Source organism: Ipomoea nil, unplaced genomic scaffold (genome assembly GCF_001879475.1).
Source record: "Ipomoea nil cultivar Tokyo-kokei standard unplaced genomic scaffold, Asagao_1.1 scaffold2151, whole genome shotgun sequence".
Classification (NCBI taxonomy): domain Eukaryota; kingdom Viridiplantae; phylum Streptophyta; class Magnoliopsida; order Solanales; family Convolvulaceae; genus Ipomoea; species Ipomoea nil.
Window position 1 is genome coordinate 7,613 of NW_017618579.1, and position 22,072 is coordinate 29,684.

Here is a 22,072-nt window from a genome sequence, read left to right on the forward strand (position 1 = left end):
AAACAGTGCATATGTGATATTGGAGTACTGTAGTATATGCCTGCAATCTAGCTTAATTTTTCTGAGTACCTATCTAGCTTAATTGTTAAACCTTCAAATATTAGCAATTTAATATTAAATTTTTAAATCTTTACCATGTCAATTTAATTTGATCACTGACTATCAATTTGTTCACATTTAGTCTTATTACGACTTTTAAACTTTTACCACATTTGGTCATTACTCATTCTCTAACTCACTTAATTTTTTGTTACTAGTGGCCAATCTTTTAGGGCAAATCTATAGTTTTCCATTATTTTTTAGAATTTCTTTGGGAGGGATTGAAAATGCATGACAATTTTGCTCTTCAAGATAAATCACTTGCTTGGAATTTGGTCACCAATGATTGAAAATTAAATAAGGTTCGAGAGATCAAATGTGACAAAAATTTAAAATTTGTGAGATTAAATGTGTCAAAATTAATTGCCAATGGCCAAATATAATGTGAAAATAGTTCCAGAGTCAAACATTTGTATCTTGTTAAAAAATTAAATAAATTTTGATAATATAGTGGAATTAATAAGCATTACTCTTATATTGATGTACTTAAGATTAGAAAATAAATTAAAATACCTACAATCAGTATGAATATAGTACGTAAAATGTAGATTGCAATAATATACAATTCACGCATAGGAAGAATCATACCTTAATTACTCATGCTACAAACATGGATAACATTCTTTTTTATTGAAGGTCAATCTTGCGATTGTATTAATGAATCAAAGCCGAAATAGTGTCAGGTGGGATAGCATCCCAGTACATAGTTTGATCCTGAGTAAATGCTAACGTAGCTAAAGTATGCGCATGTAAATTAACCTGCCTAGAAATATAATCCAAAGTAATACGATTAAATAACGACATAAACGTCCTGCACTGGTCAACTGTGACCCCAACGTACGAATGGATCGGCGTATGATGGTGCCTGAATATCGCTGCCAATTCCATGCAATCCGTGAGTAAACTTACTGATGTGGTGTCCCGTTCAAGTAGCCAGGACAAAGCCTCCTTGTATGCCTGAGCCTCCGCCATAAGTGGTGAAAAACAAATTTGTAACTTGCCATTCCTCGCTGCCACAAACGAGCCATCTGGCGCTATAATTACCATGCCGTAAGTAGCCTCGCCCGTGTCGTGCCGGAAACCCGCGTCCACATAACATCGTAGACCACCCCCTCCTGAACCATTCACGTGGTCCGTCGCCGGTGTCGGGTTGGTTCGGCCAACATGAGCAGTGCCATACGCCTGCAGTGCTACGGTGGCTGCTCTGACCAACCGGGCAGGCCGCATCATTGATCCCTTCCAGACAGCTGAATTCCGGGTTCTCCAAATATAATATAATATTGCTACCATTAACCGGATCTGCTCCTCCGTCAAGACTGTCATAACCCCTTTTAGCCATGTTGTAAACGAGTCTGCAACAATATTAATAATAGGTAATTGTGTTATATTCCAAACAAGTCTAGAATATTCACAAAGCACTAAAGCATGTAACACATCTTCATGATCTAAACCACACATAGGGCAAGTTGGGTCCACCTCCACCCTTTTAAATATCAAGTTAAGGGTTGTTGGCAAAATATCACATATGGCTCTCCACAAAAAAGTTTTTCATTTCGGGGGTACTTTTAATTTCCACATTGCGATCCACTTATCAAAATTCGCTGGATTATTCTCATAATCTCCCACAATATGCCTATAGGCATTCTTTACTGTATATGTCCCCTTTGGGTCACTCATCCAATACCATGAGTCCTCATACTCAGGACTAACAGGGATCATATTTATACGTTCCACATCTTCAGGAATAAATAAATCAGACAGAATGTGCGGATCCCAGGTATGAGTCTGTAAATCAATTAGTCCTGCAACTCGCGCCTCTCTCAATTGTTGCGGCATTTCTGTTTGAATCAATGGGCTAGGATTGTCTCGTAACCACGGGTGTCCCCATATTAGGGTTGTCTGTCCATTCCCAATCCTCCTTCGCACCCCTGAGACTACCATTGCATGGGCCGCCATTATACTTCTCCAACAATAACTCGGGCAATTACCAATAGTTGCATCTGTAAAACTGGTTGTGGGATAATACCTTGCCTTGTAGATTTTGGCTACAAGTGTTTCTGGGTCTGTTAAAAATCGCCATGCCTGTTTACCTAGCATTGCTATATTAAAAGCCCTCAGCTCTTTAAAACCCATACCGCCATACTTTTTTGGTATGCACAACCTGTCCCATGCCTTCCAATGTATTCCCCTTTCTCTTCCACTGCCCCACCAATATTTATTCATAGTTCGCTCAATTGACTGACAAACTGTCTCAGGTAACAAAAAAACACTCATCGAAAAGGTAGGCATAGATTGTGTTACACTTTTCAATAATACTTCCTTACCAGCCTGAGAGAGTAGCTTTTTACTCCACGAACCAATTCGCTGCCTGATTTTTTCCTCCACATACGAAAAAACATCTCTCTTGTTTCTCCCTACAAAAGATGGTAGGCCCAGATATTTCCCAAAATTTGGTGCTTGTACCACCCCCAGACAATTCGCCACCTGTGCCCTGTCAGCCTCCTGGGTATTTCTGCTAAAACATATATTTGATTTATTATAATTCACTACCTGACCTGACAATTTCTCATACCTTGCAAGGCACTACCTTATAACTCCTGCCTCCTGGGTATTTGCTTTAAAAAATAGGAGACTATCATCCGCAAAAAATAGGTGTGATACAGGCGGTGCCCCCCTTGCTACTCTGCACCCATGTATTGACCCTGCCAACTGTTCATACTGTAATATCATCGAGAGAGCCTCTGCACAAATAATAAATAAATACGGAGAGAGCGGGTCTCCCTGCTTGAGTCCCCTGGTTGGTTTTACGTGCCCCCCTTCTATACCATTAATCATTACAGTATAATTAACAGTCGTTACACACATCATAATGAGCTTTACCCACTTCTCACTAAAACCCATAACAGTCAGCATCCTTTCCAGAAAGTTCCACTCCATTCTATCATATGCCTTTGACATATCTAGCTTTAATGCACTCCATCCCACTATACCACATTGCTTTCTATTCAGATAATGCCCCACCTCCGCTGCCACCAGGATATTATCCGTGATTAGCCTTCCCGGGATAAAAGCACTCTGGGATTCTGAGATCAATCCTCCCATCAATGTTTTCATCCTATTTGCTATCATTTTGGCCATAATTCTGTAAATGACATTACTCAGTGCGATCGGCTTTAAATCTGCTACTGTCTCAGGCATCTCCTTCTTCGGTATCAAGACAATGTTAGTATCATTCAATCCTTCAGGGAATACACAGGAATTCAAGGCATTAATTACAAAACCAGATACATCTCCTCCCACTATCCCCCAAAACTGCTGGTAGAAACCCGGGTTCAACCCATCCGGCCCCGGTGCCTTATCCGGATACATTGAAACAAGAGCCTCTTTAACCTCATTAGTTTCAAAAGGGCGGTCTAGCATCACATTCTGCTCCAACGTTACTCGTGGGGTCAGGACTCCAAAAAGTGGATCATTACAACTCAGCTCATTTGAGGCAAAAATATTTTCAAAGTAATTCTGTATAACAACATGCATATCATCCCCCTCCACCCAGTTACCAGCATCACATTTAATAGTAGAAATAAAATTCTTTTTCCGGCGTGCAGAAGCATACCTGTGATAAAATTTTGTATTCGCATCAGCCCCGCGTAGCCAGTGTTGCTTGGCCCGCTGCCTCCAAAACACATCCTCCTGGGCCTCTACTCGTTTCATGGTATTCTCAATCTGTTGGTACTCAGCGAGAGCTACCAAATCTCGTCTATTCCTTATGGCATCTTGCCTCCGCTGCAGGTGGTTAATTCGCTTTCCAAATTTATGGAACTGATCTCCACCCCACCGCATCAACTTTTCTCCACACAACTGCTTGCAGTGCAGCAATCCCTCCGTTCTCCCCTCTTGCCAGGCCGTTTCGACTACTCCTTTGCACCCCTCATCCAATAGCCAAGCCATTTCAAATCTGAACTTCCGCGGTCCCCTTCTCCTTGGCATGCAAATCGCATTAATACTGAGGAATAGGATCGAATGATCCGATGCCCGAGTTCGAATATTTTCCAGCATTGCATTCTCATTGAGCAGACCCCAATCATTCGTTATTAAAGCCTTATCCAATCTCTCCTCTATCCAATTCGGCGTCCCCTTCCCCTTCTGCCACGTATACTGATGGCCCCTCATTGGCATTTGCATCAAACCACAGTCATCCAGAGCATCTCCGAAACCCCGTAACAGACTATTAGGATACGGATTTCCCCCCTTCTTCTCATGCTGATATAGTAGATTATTAAAATCCCCTATCACCACCCAGGGCAATAAGGATCTAGTCTTGAGAGTACCAAGTAAATCCCATGTCTCCTCCCGCCTACCACGCTCGGGGATACCATAAATGCATGTCATGCGCCATAACTTATTAAACAAGCTAACCTCCACATCAATATGACTCTGCGAATAGCTTAAAAATCTCACCGTATTATTCTTCTTCCACAAAAGCGCCATTCCTCCACTCAAACCATCGTTATCAACATAAAACAAACCTTCATAGCCAAGCGTAACCCGGATCCGCTCTGCATGTATCCGTGGTACCTTGGTCTCCATCAAAAACACAAAATCAGGCTTCTTACTGGACGCAAGGCCCACAATCTGTCGAACTATGCGTGGATTGCCCAAGCCACGACAGTTCCAGCTCAGAGTACTCATGATGATGGGCGGGGCTGGACACCAGCTCCCACCATGGACAAGTTTTTTGAAACAGCTGCGGTTGTTACCTCATCGTTTCCACTTCCCTCTCTCCCCTCGGTTCCATGTCTACGACGCTTTGCCGTAGCCACCACCACCTCATCCTCAAACATACTCGTGGGTGTGACAGCCCCACTTCCCTGTCCCCCATCCACTACACGTGGCTTGACTCCCAGTGGTCGTGGTTTCCCGCCTACCGGAACAAGCCAGCTATCCCCAACCGCTCTAGGAGCGCTCCGGGATCCACCAGCTCGCAAATCCGGACCGTACAGGTACCTTTCGACTGGAATTCCAGCCTCCCTAGCGTGTATGCAGAAAGTATGCAAGTGACCCATACAGCCACAAAAGCAGCAAAACTTATGCAGCCGTTCATATCTAAAATTTACCCATGCTGTAGTCCCATCTCTCTTCATCAACCTCATCCTCCTTCTAAGCGGCCTATCAACCGAAATTGACACCCGAATACGGTGAAACGTTAGCCATGGTGCCCCCTCAAACCGGTCATCATGTTTAACAAAAGAGCCCAAAAAATTTCCTGCCTGCTCCAGGATTGTATGCGACGTGTACCCCTTTGGCATATCATGCAACTGCACCCACATGTCAATCATATCCAGCTCCACATCCACAGGATTTACCCCATCCAACACCTCCCGACACACAAGAGCATTATTCTCAAAAGCCCAGGGTCCCCCATTCAGCACGTATTCCATATCCGTCTTATGGAAAAACACAAATAAGAACAAACCCCTTTGAATCTCCGTTACCTGTACTCCACGTACCGGTTGCCAAACAGACGCCAGAACCTGCCTCATAAAGTCTAGCTTGATCATCTTCTGCGTCAAAAACCGCCCGACAATCCTCCAAGTCTCCTCCTCCTCCTCCCCATCACCCTCTACCACCGCATCCCCACCTTCCGGCATAAACACCGCCCCTTCCTCCTCCATCAACGCCATCTCCGCCCATCTATCCGTCAACTCCGCCACACCCCCCACTACCCCTTGATGCCGTGCAATTCCCCCATCCCCCCTCCCATGCCGATCCATGCTTCCTCTATTCCCTCCTCCACCCACACTGCCTACACCATCTCCATCTAAACTACCCACGCCACCCCCATGCACACCGCCTAGACCACCTGCCAACACACCTCCCCCACGCCTCATATTACTGCCACGTTCCTCCATGCTTCCTCTATTCCCTCCTCCACCCATACTGCCTACACCATCTCCATCTAAACTACCCACGCCACCCCCATGTACACCGCCTAGACCACCTGCCAACACACCTCCCCCATGCCTCAAGCTACTGCCACGTTCCCCCCAACTTCCTGCCTTTCATTCGCACCGTAATCCCTCCCTTCTTGCCTCCAACTTGCATCTCGCCTAACATCCTGCCTAACTTCCTTCGTTCGGCGCAAATCAACCCCATTCAGCAACTCTCTTTCACGCAATTCCTCCATCTCGGCCAGCGTCGCATTACGTTGGTTGATCTCGCCATCCATAACAACATCATCGGCCATCTTTCAGGGAGAAAAGAACCAAAATTGTCTGAAAACCTAGGAAAACCCTAGTAGATCTGCAAAAACCCTAGAGAGAATCTAGAGAGAGAATTTTGTATTGTATATAGTATAGATGTACACATGGATAACATTCTAAAACAATTAAAACTATGTTAGGAAAAAAGACAAAAATACTAAACAACCCCTACTTAAAATCAATTATAAAAAAAGATACAAAAAAATAGAATAATCCTCACCACACAACAACACAATATCAATGGTCAGGATTAGTCCACAGACCTCATATGGAGAAGTGTCCTCATTTGATCCTCTATATATATATATATATATATATATATATATATATATATATATATATATATATACACATGTTTATATATATATATTTATATCTAATATTATCCTACCTATCATATATATCAGTATACAATATATATATATATATATATATATATATATATATATATATATATATATATATATATATATATTGTATACTGATATATATGATAAGAATCTTTATAATTAATATGATTGGGAGTATAACTTAAAATATTCTCCCATTAAGTTGACTAAGGAATGATGATGACCAATATAATTATTTTCCTTCTTCTTTTTCCCTATCTTGGCCGATCCTTCTAGCAAAAGAAAAAAAAAAAAAAAAAATCCTCTCTTCTTCCTATCTCTCTATTTCGGCATTTTTAAACAAAACAAAAATTCTCTTATTCTTTTCAAGAGTTGAAACAATCCACTCATCCAAGCCCAAAGGTGATTTAAATACCGAGGCTTAGGAAAAATATTGGAAGGGAAATTGCTTAACCGGTAAGTGGTTTTGTCCTCCATTACTTTGCCTATTTTTTTCAAAATATATGAATTTTGTTGGTTGATTATTATGAAAATGTCTTAGTATATGGAATGATATAGTTTTCTTATGTGATTATTTGGAAGTATTTGTTGTAATACCTATGATAAATTTCATTGTATGGAATCCATGAAGAAAAAAAAAATTTAAAATTTATTTGTATGATTTATTATGTATTACCGTATGTTTAGGAATATATATATATATATATATATATATATATATATATATATATATAACGGAAAGTTTAAGAAGTTAAATTTTGGGGTATTATAATGAGTGTTGTAAGTATATATCATTTTCATCTTTGTATGATTTATTATGTACATGTGATATGATTTTTTTTTAAATTTTGAGTTTAAAATTTAATTTTGTTCTTATATATAATATTGTATGCTTACATATTGTTGTTGTTTTTTTGTTTTTTATTTTACTGTAGGAAAGAATTTGGAAGAAGAAGTTGCAAAATTTAAAAAAAATTGCAAAAATAGCTTTAAAGAAACAAGCTGCTGAAATCAAGCAAATTTTTGCTCACTTGTCAAGCAATCAAGGGATTCCAAATATGCTAAGCAATGTATCTCCATCAATACCTCAAGTGAAGAATAATCAAGATATTTTATTTTAAAATGTTTTTATTTGCATTCTATTGTATTTCTAACAACATATATTTGTTAGACAATGAGGTCTCTTTTTATATATATTTTAATTTTAATTTGACGAGTAACTTGTTGAATGAATTATTTTATTCCATATAATAATTAAATTAGAACATTTAATTATGACAGGATTTTGAAATAAATAATTATATATTGTGTGCATTTGGGTAGTATTATTTGAAAAAAAAAAAATGTGACCAAATAATGGTCACCAATACAAATATCAAGATTGACAATAGTGACACTATTTCAACTTATTTTAGTGACACAAGTTTTTCCACTAATTTTTAGTATTGTTGTTATGACTTTAATTAGCACCAATGATTGTTTCAGAGTTAACTTCTTTTTGTCACAAATAAATACAATATTTGTTACCATGATTGTTGTCACAACAAAATAATTATTTGTTACTGTTGAAGGAGTTTGGAGAATAAAGTATTGTCTTGTTATTTACACTCTGTCTACAAGCAAATACACAACACCATATATATAGGTAGAAGATGGAATACTAATAGAGCCCTAGGGATACTAACAGACATAGCCCTAGGGATACTAACAGACATAGAAACTGAACAGTCATAGGAAATAATAAAAGCATAATAATGAGTCTCAACATCCCCCCTCAAGCTGGAGCATGAATATCAAAAGCTCCAAGCTTGGTACACAAATATTCAACTCTGGGACCTCTTAAAGCTTTGGTGAAGATATCAGCCAACTGATCATTTGTACCCACGAATAAGGTAACGATTTCCCCGGATGTAATCTTTTCGCGAATAAAATGACAATCGACTTCGATGTGTTTTGTTCTCTCATGAAAGACTGGATTGGATGCAATATGCAAGGCTGCTTGATTGTCGCACATCAGTTTAATAGGCCCTTTCATGCAAAGATTTAATTCAGTCAAGAGATGCTTTAACCAGATTAGTTCACATGTTCCCAAGGCTATTGACCGATATTCTGCCTCTGCACTTGATCGAGCCACCACATTTTGCTTCTTACTTTTCCAAGATACTAGATTGCCACCAAGAAAAACGCAGTACCCTGATGTTGACTTTCTATCCCAAGAGCACCCAGCCCAATCTGCATCAGTATAACCAACAATCTCTGTATTTCCACGATCCTTGTATAAAACACCATTCCCGGGAGACTTCTTGATGTATTGTAGGATCCTAATGACAGCTTCCCAATGGCTATCACACGGAGAAGCCAAAAATTGACTCACAACGCTAACTGCAAAAGAGATGTCAGGGCGAGTGACGGTTAAGTACAACAATTTTCCAACCAATCTTCTATATCTTCCTGGATTTGAAAAGGGCTTCCCTTGTTCCGGTACAAGCTTAATGTTAGGATCCATGGGAGTATCAATAGGTCTGCAATCACTCATACCTGTTTCCTCTAATATGTCTAAAGCATATTTTCGTTGAGATATACAAATCCCTTGCTTTGACTGGGCAACTTCTATCCCTAAGAAGTATTTTAATTTTCCAAGGTCTTTTGTCTCAAAATGTTGGAAAAGATGTTGCTTTAGCTGGAGTATTCCTTCTGCATCATCTCCTGTGATAACAATATCATCGACATAAACAACAAGATAAACACTCTTACCATGTCGATGCCGGTAGAATACAGAATGATCCACTTTGCTTTGGACTAACCCAAACTCTTGCAGAACTGTACTAAAACGTCCGAACCAGGCACGTGGAGACTGTTTCAATCCATAAAGAGAACGTTTTAATTTGCAAACCAAATCAGTCTCCCCCCCTTGAGCAACAAAACCCGGAGGTTGCTCCATATACACCTCTTCTTTTAGATCCCCATGTAAAAAGGCATTCTTGATGTCTAGCTGGTATAGAGGCCAATGATGGATGGCAGCAATAGACAGAAAGATTCTGATAGAAGAGATCTTGGCTACGGGTGAGAACGTATCAGTGTAATCAACGCCAAACACTTGAGTATACCCCTTGGCTACAAGGCGAGCTTTGAGTCTATCTATCTGTCCATCAGGCCCAACTTTGATATTATAAACCCAACGACAACCAACAACTGTTTTGCCAGGAGGTAATGGAACCAAGTCCCAAGTTCCCGAGGATTGCAAAGCAACCATTTCATCTACCATAGCTTGCTGCCAACCAGGATGGGAAAGAGCTTCCCTAACCGAATTAGGAACAGAAACAGATGATAAACTGGAGATGAAAGCATTGTAAACAGGGGAAAACCGGTGATAAGAGACAAAATTATATATAGGGTAGGGATTGCGAGTAGACCGGTTACCTACCCGACTAGCAATGGGCGGACTGGAGATTGGAGCAGGACCCGAATCCGAGGGAAGAGACCGCTCAGGAGATGAATCAGCAGGTTCAATGTTTGCAGCAGTAGTGGTTGGTGGTAATTTTGACCGACGATGATAGGTGAACTGGAAAGGAGAAACAGTGTGGGTTTGTGATGGATTGGGAGGTAGGACAATAGGAGATATTGGTATTTCTGTCCCTCCTTCAAATGAGGGAACTGGTAGGACATCAGGAAAAGGATCCACCACCCTTATAGAGTCAGATGAAAAGAACGGAGTGTGCTCAAAGAAGGTAACATTTGGTGATACATAGAATCGCTGTCTCTCAGGACAATAACACCTGAACCCTTTTTGAACCCTAGAGTACCCCACAAAAATACATTTCAAGGACTTGGGTGATAATTTATCACGACCAGGAGTAATATCCCGAACAAAGCAAGTGCAACCAAAAACCCTCAGCGGAAGCTTGTGTAATGGCTCTTGAGGAAACAATATGTTATAAGGTATTTTGCCATGTAGAACAGACGATGGCATACGGTTAATAAGGTAACATGAATGGAGGATAACATCTCCCCAGAAATAAGAGGGAACCTTATAGTGAAGGAGCATAGTCCGAGCGGTTTCCACTAGATGCCTATTCTTTCGTTTAGACACACCATTCTGTTGTGGAGTATCTGGACAAGAAGACTCATGGAGAATACCTTCAGAGTCAAGGAAGGTAGACAAAGGAGTATTGAAATATTCCCTGGCATTATCACTTCGAAGAATTTTAATAGAGACTCCAAATTGATTCTTGATTTCATTATGAAATTTCTGAAAGATGTTGAATAGATCAGAACGTCGTTGCATTAGGAAAACCCAAGTACAACGCGAAAAGTCATCAATAAAAGTAACAAAATATTTAAAACCTAACACAGAAGTGACACGACAAGGACCCCAAATATCACTGTGAACTAAGGAAAAAGGGGATGAGGACACTTTATTAACCCGTTCAGGAAAGGAGGTTCTTGAATGTTTCCCAAATTGACAAGATTCACACTCTAGTGAAGACAGCTTTGAGAGACTCGGTTCAAGTTGTTGTAGTTTCTTCAAACTTGGATGACCTAGACGACAATGAGTAAGGGAAGGAGAAATAGTAGCACTACAGACAGCGGAAGCAGGAGTGGATAGACGGTATAACCCTTTTGATTCATACCCCGAGCCAATCGTCTTCCCCGAACGACGGTCCTGTATAACAACCGAATCAGGAGAAAAAGTGACAAGACAATCAAGAGAACGAGTAAGTTGACGAATGGAAATCAAATTAAAAGGACAAGTAGGTATATGCAAGACTGATGACAAGGGTAAATCAGGAAGAGGTCTTGCTTTACCAACTCCTTTAGCAGAACATATGGATCCATTACCAAACACAATGGACGGAAGAGACTTAGAGTTCGTGAGATGGGTCAATAAGGAAGAATTACCACATATATGTTCGGAGGCACCTGAATCAAGGACCCATGGTCCGAGAGGTCCGGATTGAGAAACAAGGGCAGCATGAGTCTCTCCCGTATGAGCCAAAGGAGTGAAAACAGTAGCTTGGGCATTAGCCTTAAACCGTGCAAACTCTTCATATTCTGCAAGAGAGACATTTTTAGAACCTGATTCTTCTAGTTTGAGTTGAGCCACATTTGTAGGAGCAGGCAACGGTTTCCCGTGCAGTTTCCAACATCGGTCCCGTGTGTGTCCAGATCTATTGCAGTAATCACAGTATCTAGCATTTTTCTGCCCACTACGGTCTTTATTCCGATTGCCCAGATTATTACCACGACTTCCTTGGATCACAAGAGCAGATTGTTCTGTAGTGGATGCAGAAGTTTCGCCAGGAAAAGAGGGCACTTGAAGAAGGCGTTTGAACAACTCTTGGACCCCTGGCACACCTCTATCCCCAAGAATCTGGTTTCGAGTATTCTCAAACTCGGGGCCTAATTTAGTCAAAACCGGAACAACAAAAAACTTTTCACGTTGGGCAATCTGTTCATCAGGTGTCCCTCCAACGGGTAAAAGCTTATTAAACTCAGTTAATAAACTTTGAGTTTTCCCAAGAAAAGCTTCCATACTCATACCATCCTTCTTTAAATTAACCAAATTATCAACAACTGTGTAACATTGTGAAATATCATTAGTGTACAAGGATTTGGCTTGACTCCATACCTCAACACATGTTTTAAAAACTCTAAATAGTTGAATTAACTCAGGTGAAAGGGATTGCCATAGAAGACAACAAAGTTGTGCATCCACCCTTTTCCAAATTGCCTTCTCATTTTCTGGTACCTCAGTTTCTACCCCATGTTCCAAGTGGTCAATAACACCCTGGCCCATAAACCACATTTCAACGGCATCCGACCAAGAGTGGTAGTTTTGTGACCCACACAATTTTTCAGAGGTAATAACTGGATTTCCAGATAAATTAGGCACAAACACTGAGCGAGGAATAGCATTTTCAACATTGGTAGAAGTAGCATTTTCAACATTGGTAGAAGTTTCCTCGGTTCCAGTTGAAGACATGGTTGATAAAAAGGAAGAATATTACCAGGAAAGCCAGAGGAGGGTCGAAAATGGAACTGGAAAATATCGCCGGAGGAGGTCTCACGCGCCGGCGCGTGGAGGCGCGTGACGGCGGAAGGCTGCGCGTGAGGTGGCGCGTGAGGGCGCGTGCAGCGGTGGTTTGAGACGGGACTTCGACGGCCGGGGTCGCCTGCACTTCCAGACCGGCGGTGGTTCTTCGGAACTTTATGAAAACTTGCGATGAGGAGTTTTCGAAGAAGAAGCGTAGACAGACCCTGCATTGCTACTGTTCATCCTCGAAAATACTGTTCATGCTCGGAAATAAAAAGGGATTCAGGCCAATGGTGGCTCTGATACCATGTTGAAGGAGTTTGGAGAATAAAGTATTGTCTTGTTATTTACACTCTGTCTACAAGCAAATACACAGCACCATATATATAGGTAGAAGATGGAATACTAATAGAGCCCTAGGGATACTAACAGACATAGCCCTAGGGATACTAACAGACATAGAAACTGAACAGTCATAGGAAATAATAAAAGCATAATAATGAATCTCAACAGTTACAACTTTTTAGGTCACTGATTATCATTTTTGAGTCAATAACAATTCACACAAATAAGTATAAGTATTGTGACTAAAGTGTTGTCACAATAAAATAATTAATTGCAACGATTTAGTTGTCACTAGATCAATTTTTTGTAATAACATATTTCGTCACCAAATGTACATTTATTGTAATGACTATTGACATCACTCAAAGACTACTTTTAGTGTACGTAAACATTGTCACAAAAGTCTTAGTAATTGTGACAACTTTTCAAAAGTCGTCACTACTACAATAGTGACGGAGGATATAGTGAAGAGAGGTGACGACTTCAAAAATTGGTCACTAATTTCAATAGTGACCAAAATCGATAGTTTTGGTGACAACTTCTATTATCACCAAATGTGAAATTTCTTGTAGTGCTAGAAAGTGATGTAAGGGACCAAGGTCCTTAAGGGAAAAGCGAGCTGCCAGAGTTTCAACAAATTGATCAAGCCATGCAACATTGTTTCCTGTTAGTATAATATCATCGACATACACCAAGAAATAAACAGTAATATCATTAGCAGAATAAACAAACAGAGACGCATCTGCCTGTGACTTCAAAAACCCACAACGCAACACGAATTGGGAAAGTTCCAAGTACCAAGCCCTGGGAGTCTGTTTAAGACCATATAAGGCTTTGGTCAGTTTGCATACATGAGCTGGAAATGACGGATCAACAAACCCGGGAGGCAGCTCCATAAACACCTCCTCATGCAATGTTCCATTAAGGAACACATTATTGATATCTAGCTGGCGTAGACCCCAGCTATTACTCAAAGCAATGGTCAGAATGATACGGACCGTGACAGGTTTCATAACCGGACCTATATGTCTCAAAATAATCTCGGCCAGCAGTCTGCAAGAATCCCTTAGCGACAAGCCGCGCTTTAAAACGATCAACCGAACCATCCGATTTTCGCTTAACACGGAAGACCCATTTGCAGCCAATCGGAATAGCCGCTCCACGGGGAACCAGTTGCCACGTGTTGTTACGTTGCAGCGCTTTCAAATCCTCATCCATTGCTTTCCTCCACCGAGCGTCTTTAAGAGCCTGGGCGACTGTAGAAGGTTCTAAAGCAGGAGGCAAGGGATGGGAAGTGGCGTGGTTAATGACATAATCGGAATACCTAGGATTAGGACGACGCTCCCGGGTGGAACGGCGAACATTATTCCACGGTTGAGACATTTCGAAGGTGGAGACAGGTTGTGAGTCAGACACGGATTGGGCTGCATGTTGGCCATTTTCTGAGACAGTGGGAGACGATGAATTGGACGCAGCCGACGGTGATGGTGTTGGAACTGGTGTCGGAACTGGAGTTGGAACTAGACTTGGAATTGGAGTTGGAACTGGACTTTGAACTGGAGTTGGAGCTGGTGTTGGAACACCCACGGGTTCTACCTGTGTAGACAAAGGAGACGACTTGCACAAAATATGGCGTGATTCTGAATCATGAGAATCAGAAGGTAAGCTGTTAGATGACTTTTGAAAATCGTTATAAAGAAACACATGGGACACAAATCTAACATGCCTAGATACATAAATACAATTCGAACCAAAATCTAGACATTTATAACCGGATTGGGTGTTCGAGTAGCTAAGGAAAATACATGGACGTGACTTTGGTTGTAGTTTCTTGGTGTTATAGGGACGCAACCAGGGAAAACACAGGCAACCAAAGGGTTGTAACTTGGCATAATTAGGCAATTGTTGAAACAAGACATAAAACGGGGACTGATTACCTAAAATCGGAGTAGGGACCCGGTTAATAAGATATACAGCTGTCTAAAAGGCGTAGGTCCAGTATGAGGACGGCAAAGACGCGGAGTGAAAAAGAGACATGCCAGTTTCCACGACATGCCTGTGTCGTCGCTCTGCGACACCATTGTGCTCAGGAGTGTGTGGCGGGGTGGTGAAATGAGAGATACCGTGAGTATTTAAAAACGGACCAAGTTTCATGAACTCGACCCAATTATCTGAGTAAACAGAAATAATTGACAGGCTAAAATATGTTTCCACTAGCTATTTGAACTGAATGAATATTGTAAACACATCCGATTTACGTTTCATGGGGTACATCCAAATGTATTTTGAGAAGTGGTCTACAAAAATGATATAATAGCGAAATTCATCAATAGAGTTCTCAGTAGGTCCCCACACATCAGTATAAACAAGTTGCAAAGGTTTAGTGCTAACAAGTGTATTTTTAGAAAAAGGCAGTTTATGGATTTTATGAACATTGCAGGAGGAACAGAAAAATTTTCGCAGAGATGACAAGGAGACTGGAACATTACAGCGTTGCAACACAAGTTGCAACACTTTATTCGACGGGTGGCCAAGTTGTTGGTGTCACTGAGACAAACTGGCCAACTTTTGCGGAGCATGAACTGTTGGTTGAGAGGCAACTGGTCCAAAATAGACACCATTAATGTTCGCCCCCTGTAGCAGCGGAATCCCCGTTCAAAGTTCCTTGACCAGAAAATAAGAATCAAAGAATTCAACAAACACACGATTAGTCTTGCATAACTGGGAAATAGAAACTAAATTGGTGTGTAACTGTGGGACACGCAAGACATTATCTAGAGTGAGAACATTAGAAGGAGTGGGAATGACAGACTGGTCAATATGGGATATTTGTAAGGAATTACCGTCACCCAGACGTATTTCATCTGATCCACTATACTCGACGAAAGTCTGCAAAGGAGCGAGGCTTGGTGTCACATGGTGCGACGCCCCACTATCAAACATCCAGGGAGGAGAAGCCCCAGTCATCGAATTGACTGTAGGAGATACAAAGGATTGCACAGGGGGAACATTATGCTCCTTTAGAAATTGGGCTAGCTTGCGACACACCCTTGTTTCATGACCCGTAAGATAACAAAACTTACAGACGATACCGGAGCGATTGTGTTCCCCTTGTTGTCGATTGGAGCCATAATGATTGTTATTGTTGCGGGCCCTCCGATTGGTGTTGGACTGGTGGTTTTGCCGCAGGGGTGACGAGGTGCGTTGAGTAACATTAGCAGTAGTAAAAAAGGACTGACGCAAAGCATCTGCGTCTGTTAATTGGCGTTCATGGTCAGTCAGCACATCTGCCAACTCGCCAAAAGAAAGAGGCTTCTCACGAACGCGGATGACCGATGTGATGGAATTGTAATCCTCGCTTAGCTGAGTCAATAAATAGACGGTTAGATCTTCGTCAGATACAGGACACTGAGCCAACGCTAAATCATCAGCTATGGCTCGCATGTCATTAAGATAAGTGGTGATGGACCGAGACCCTCGCGGATTCCTCGTGAGTTTGGCCTTGGGGAATATGATACGTCCTCGTGAGGCTCTGGCGTAACTAGCAACAAGACGTTGCCACGCATCATGGGCTGTCGTAGCCGAGGAGATAAGGGGCTGTATGGTGTCAGTACAGCTCCCAAGTAGAGCACTGACAATAACTTGGTCTTGACGATACCAAGCTAAATGGCCGGGTTGACAGAAGTTTGAGCAGGATCAGTGAATTTAGCTGGTTCATTGGTTGTACCATCAACATAGCCAAAGAGATTAAACCCAACAAGTGTGGCATGAATTTGACGCCGCTACACTGGGAAATTCACAATCGTGAGTTTAATTGGGAAGTGTGTTGGGGCATTTAATTGGATTATTGTATTTGTGGTTGTAGTAGCGGAAGCCATTTGGAAGGGGAAGGAGAGAAAAAAAAATATCGTAGGAGAAATTAGGCTCTTGATACCATAATAGATTATGAACTTAATTGATATTATTGATGTAAAACAATCAGCTTTAAATAGCATACAAGGGAGAGAAGATAGCAGGTTGTTGTAACAACCAGTCTAACAATGCTACATAAAAGGAATGCAACTAGAACTAATCATATACAAAAGATGTCAGCCACAGATATCCTTAACATGGATTGGATCTCTTGTGTGCATATTAAGACTAGGGTCTGACCGGAGGACTAAATGCGCGAATCAAAATTTACCTACACAGTGGCTCTAGGAGTGGAGTCCTATAGGGGTAGAATATAATTAGTCAGGCGAAACTATGATCACCTAAGTATTAAAAAAATGAAAAGTAAAAGTCATAGATTTACAAACTCAAAAGGAATTCTCTAGACATGAGGCCATGAGTCGTCGCCGGTGATTGCCTGAAGTATAGGTTGTGACACTAGTTGCTTGCAGTCGTTACTTGAATATGTATTTAGGGTGAAGGTCATCATCTTATAACCCTAGCTAGCTAGTAAAAGACCACTAGATACATCCAATAAAGAATGTTGTATTATAAACGTAGTACAAATACAAAGTGTCACGTTACCTTCAGTTGAGTTAGATAAATGGAACTTATGGCCCGTTTGGTTTACGGAATAGGCAGGGAATGGCATAGCATTCCCAGTAATAGGCTTATTCCTTTGTTTGGTAACCATTTCTATTACCAGGAATAATATTCCTGGTAATAGCCTATTACCTCAAATAAGGTAATAGCTATTACTAGCCCCCCTCTGGTATTAGCCTATTACTGAACGCTTAGGAATATATTTTAGAATCTATTTTCTTTTTTACCCCTTTCTTTAACCTAATTTTTTTTATCCTATATATAAATTTATCCTATTTCACCACCGTCGTCGCCACCACCACCATCACCGCTGTCGCCGCCACCACCACCACCACCATCGCCGCCACCGCCACCACCACCACCATCACCATCGCCACAACCGCCGCCGCCCCCACCACTGCCACCCCAGCACAACCACCGCCATCACCACCATCGCCGCCGCCACCACCATCACCGTCACCAGAACCACCAGAACCACCACCAGCAGCACCACCGTCGCCGCCCCCACCACCGTCACCGTCACCCCACCACCGCCACCGCCACCACCACCACTACCACCCCAGCACCACCATCACCACCACCGCCACCACCACCACCACCACCACCACCACCATCGCCACCATCACATATTTTAATAAGGGTATTTATGTCTTTTAAAACATATTTCATTTATATTCCTTAAATCAACCAAACACTGTAATATAATTCCTAAAGTCTATTCCTTCCGCGAACCAAACAATAGAATACAATTCCTATTCTATTCCTTGCCTATTCCATTCCTTATGGAATAGCATTCCTGGATACAAGTCAAAAACTATTGTCACAGAATTATTGAGAAAACGCTCTCCAACTTTCCTCTCGCGTCTTGTGTCTCTTTGGTAAGTTTCCGGTAGATCCACCTTCGGTGGAACTTACCTTTCATGGACGATGTGGCCGGAGGGTCGCCGTCAGCCGCCCAGCCGGTGGCAGAAGGTGAAGCACAAAGGGCCCCCCACACAAACAAGAGAGTGAAGATCCTCAAACGTTCCTTTGCGGAAACCGCAACAACCCACCCCATGCTAGACGATGACCAGATGGCTGAAGTAACGGACGATGACTGGCTGGGTGATGGCTTCGTGGTGGAACCTGACAAAGCAACGGAGGATACGAGAGATGGCATCCCAGTTGCGAAGTTTTCCAAGGCCTTCCGGGAAGATCTTGTGAAACCTTGGCGTAAGGCGCTTATTATCAAGTTTTTAGGGAAGCCACCGGCCTTCCCTCTCTTGAAACAAAGACTGATCAAACTGTGGAACATCAATGAAAAGGTGGAGATGATAGACATCGGCTATAGTTACTACATCATCCACTTTAACGTGGCCTCTGAGTACAGACACGTCCTCCTTGATGGGCCATGGAAGTTGTTTGGTTGTTATGTCATCCCGCAAAGATGGAGACTAAACTTCGATCCCCAGACTGCTAAAATGGAGAAGATGACTGTGTGGGTTCGTCTACCGGGCCTAGGAGCGGAATACTACCGCGACGACGCAGTTAAAAATATCCTCAACCACGTGGGAAATCCGATCAAACTTGACAGATGCACATCGGGTATTGATCGTGGCATGTTCGCACGAGCGGCTGTTGAGATAGATTTATCGAAACCTCTTGTCTCGATGATATGGGTTCTCGATCGGATCCAAAAGGTGGAGTTTGAAGGCCTGCATACCATATGCTTCACATGTGGAGAAGTAGGCCATGTCTCCAACCACTGCAATCTGAACAAGCCGCCGGAACAGAACATTCCGGACACCAATCCTACGTCGGAGATGAACGTCAACGACACTGGGAAGGTTAACGAAAAAGAAGTGCCGATGGCGGCTCCGTTGAAAAAGTATGGACCTTGGATGATTGTGTCCTATAAGGATTAGAAATCCAAGATTGATAGTCGCAATCCTCCAAAACAGACTACTGCAAAAACCAGGCCTAAAGAGTCAACTAATAAAGGCAAAAGGGTGGTGGTTGACGTCGAACCGGAAACCAGTAAGACGGCAGCTGCGCGAGGGAAATCCAAAAAGACATCCCCTCCGGTGAACAAGGTGAGTCCACCAGCCCCTACTGCGTTAAATGTTAGTAATGGTTTTTCTGTTTTACAGGAGATTGACGATTTGCATGAAACTCCCATCTTCCTGGAAGGGGATCCTAGTGGGAAGCAAAAAACCACGAAGAAACCTCCGAGAAGCAGAAGAGGCAAGCCACAAAAAAACATGGAAAACTCTAAGCAGACTAATGCCGTGAAGGATAACCAACCAGTTCCTCAGCCTACCCAGAGATCTGCTGGTGGTTTTGTCTTTGGAATGACGCAACATAACAACTCCAAGGATATCAGCTTGGAAAAAACTACAGACGGGAGACAAAGCACAGTGCCCAATACTCCCATTTTGACGACGCTTAAGGAAGGTGGTGTCCTAACTTCCTTGTCCCCTCAACCCCCTATATGACGATTGTTTCGTGGAATTGTCAGGGTGTTGGGAACAAGGAAATGATCCGTCACGCTAAAGTAGTCATGGACAACAATAACGTGAGAGCTATCTGTTTCCTTGAAACCAAGACAAGCAAAGCCGACAACCTTCTCAAAGCGCTCAGTAAGTGGGGCTTTAATAAATTTTTTGTTGTTAATCCGCTTGGTTTTGCAGGCGGTCTTCTTCTAGTTTGGAACAGTAACCTCCTCAACTTAGAAGTGGTGGGAAGCAATTCACAAACTATTCACTGTAAAATCACGGAAGGTGGGAACTCATCCATGTACCACTCTTTCGCATACGTTAGGCCTAACTTGAGGACCAAAGAAGTGTTCTGGCATGACTGCAGAGTCTTTTCTGAGTCCATAGCTGGGCCGTGGGTCATACAGGGAGACTTCAACGACATTGCAAACATTAATGAACACTGGGGAAATGATCATGTTAATCCCCATAATCTGAGCAGATTCTGTACAGCCTTTGAGAACTGTGGTCTCATGGAAGTCAACTCCATAGGACCGTCGTTTACGTGGTGTAGACATATCGGGGGCCGGATGAACACTAGACGTAAGCTTGACCGTGTCTTCTGGAATATTGAAGCCCAAGAGGCTTTCCCGGAAGCTAAAGCCAAAGTCCTTACTAGAACTCATTCGGATCACCACCCTATTGCTTTCATTAGACATGCTGGATCGGCCCCGGTAAGGGGTAATAGGCCTTACCGGTTCGAAGCAGCTTGGCTTACTCATGATGACTACAAAAGAATTTGGAAAACTGCTTGGAAAGACAGAGGTGGTAATGTGGTGGAAGCCATCGATGAAGTTACAAGGCTTAGCAAGCAATGGAATGAAGAGGTGTTTGGTAATATTTTCAAAAGAAAACGTCAGCTGCAAGCCAGACTACAAGGTATCCAAAACTCAAATTGGTATCACTCCCGGGGGCTCCAAGTTCTGGAAAAGAAACTTAAGGAGGATCTTAACAAAACGCTAGCCCAAGAAGAGCTCCTTTGGTTCTAGAAATCCAGGAAAGCTTGGATCAAAGACGGGGACAGGAATACCCGCTTCTATCACCGTTCCACTATCATTCGACGAAGCAGAGGAAGAATCAGAGCCCTCAAAATTAACGGGGAATGGAATACCGATGGTAAGACTCTTAAAGATCATGTCATCCATTTCTTTTCTAACCTCTTTTGTAGGGCTAACCAAGATGGAAATGCACCAACAAGACACGATGGTAAAAAACTCAACCCGTTAGAAGCCAAGAAGCTTGTCCGACCGGCCGACGTGGACGAAGTTAAGGCTGCAGTGTTCGGCATGAAATGTATGGGAAGTCCGGGCCCTGATGGCATTCAGGCAGCGTTCTATCAAGACTTCTGGCAAGAGGTAGGCGGATCTATAACTAAGATGGTGAATGAGGCCCTTATCTCGGCCACAATTCCACTTTCTCTTTTGGAGGCGTTCGTCACCTTGATACCAAAAAAAGACAACCCGAAAACCGCTGCAGACTTCCGGCCGATCACTCTCCTCAATGTCATGTTCAAAATTGTTTCGAAAGTAATTGTCAACAGGTTGAGACCGCTGATGAATAATTTGATTGGTCCACATCAGAACAGCTTCTTACCGGGGAGATCTACTTTAGACAATATCATCCTCACCCAAGATTGTCCATAGCATCAATCAAAGAAAAGGTAAAAAGGGTGCCTTTGTGATGAAGGTGGACCTGCATAAAGCTTATGACAGCATAGACTGGCGTTTCCTAGAAAGGGTTCTCGTTGACTTTGGGTTCCCGAATCGTTTGATCAAGCTTATTCTCTTCACCCTTAAAGAAAGCAACATCAAGATTCTCTGGAATGGAGAGAAACTCGCTCCTTTCCAATCGGGGAGGGGTCTAAGACAAGGAGACCCCCTAGCCCCATACTTGTTTAACTTAGCTATGGAAAAATTGTCGTATATGATTCAGCAAGAG

At 42.3% G+C, this 22,072-nt stretch overlaps 3 protein-coding genes across 3 annotated transcripts; 2 read left to right on the forward strand and 1 right to left on the reverse strand.

Annotated features, from left to right (window-relative positions):
- Window positions 1-4,784: 4,784 nt before the first annotated feature.
- LOC109149073 lies at window positions 4,785-6,035 on the reverse strand. The gene has a single exon (XM_019296719.1). It carries the CDS (start codon window positions 6,033-6,035, stop codon window positions 4,785-4,787), a length of 1,251 nt encoding a protein of 416 aa, XP_019152264.1.
- A 12,506-nt stretch (window positions 6,036-18,541) lies between these two features.
- On the forward strand, window positions 18,542-20,095 carry LOC109149074. Its single transcript, XM_019296721.1, has 3 exons — window positions 18,542-19,447; window positions 19,526-19,693; window positions 19,751-20,095. Exons 1-3 carry the CDS (start codon window positions 18,542-18,544, stop codon window positions 20,093-20,095), a joined length of 1,419 nt encoding a protein of 472 aa, XP_019152266.1.
- Window positions 20,092-21,777, forward strand: LOC109149075. The gene is made up of 3 exons (XM_019296722.1): window positions 20,092-20,239; window positions 20,291-21,116; window positions 21,303-21,777. The coding sequence occupies exons 1-3, from the start codon at window positions 20,092-20,094 to the stop codon at window positions 21,775-21,777; spliced, it is 1,449 nt and encodes a 482-aa protein (XP_019152267.1).
- Window positions 21,778-22,072: the final 295 nt, after the last annotated feature.

What these genes read in the sequence shown, in the direction of transcription:
- LOC109149075 (XM_019296722.1), top strand. Translation starts at nt 20,092, where the DNA reads ATGACGATTGTTTCGTGGAATTGTCAGGGTGTTGGGAACAAGGAAATG. An exon ending in CAACCTTCTCAAAGCGCTCA is followed by an intron (nt 20,240 to 20,290) that starts GTAAGTGGGGCT and finishes TTGGTTTTGCAG; the next exon opens with GCGGTCTTCTTCTAGTTTGG. An exon ending in GCCCAAGAAGAGCTCCTTTG is followed by an intron (nt 21,117 to 21,302) that starts GTTCTAGAAATC and finishes CCTCTTTTGTAG; the next exon opens with GGCTAACCAAGATGGAAATG.
- LOC109149074 (XM_019296721.1), top strand. Translation starts at nt 18,542, where the DNA reads ATGGACGATGTGGCCGGAGGGTCGCCGTCAGCCGCCCAGCCGGTGGCA. An exon ending in ACGTCAACGACACTGGGAAG is followed by an intron (nt 19,448 to 19,525) that starts GTTAACGAAAAA and finishes TATAAGGATTAG; the next exon opens with AAATCCAAGATTGATAGTCG. An exon ending in CATCCCCTCCGGTGAACAAG is followed by an intron (nt 19,694 to 19,750) that starts GTGAGTCCACCA and finishes TCTGTTTTACAG; the next exon opens with GAGATTGACGATTTGCATGA.
- LOC109149073 (XM_019296719.1), bottom strand. Translation starts at nt 6,035, where the DNA reads ATGGGTGGAGGAGGGAATAGAGGAAGCATGGAGGAACGTGGCAGTAAT.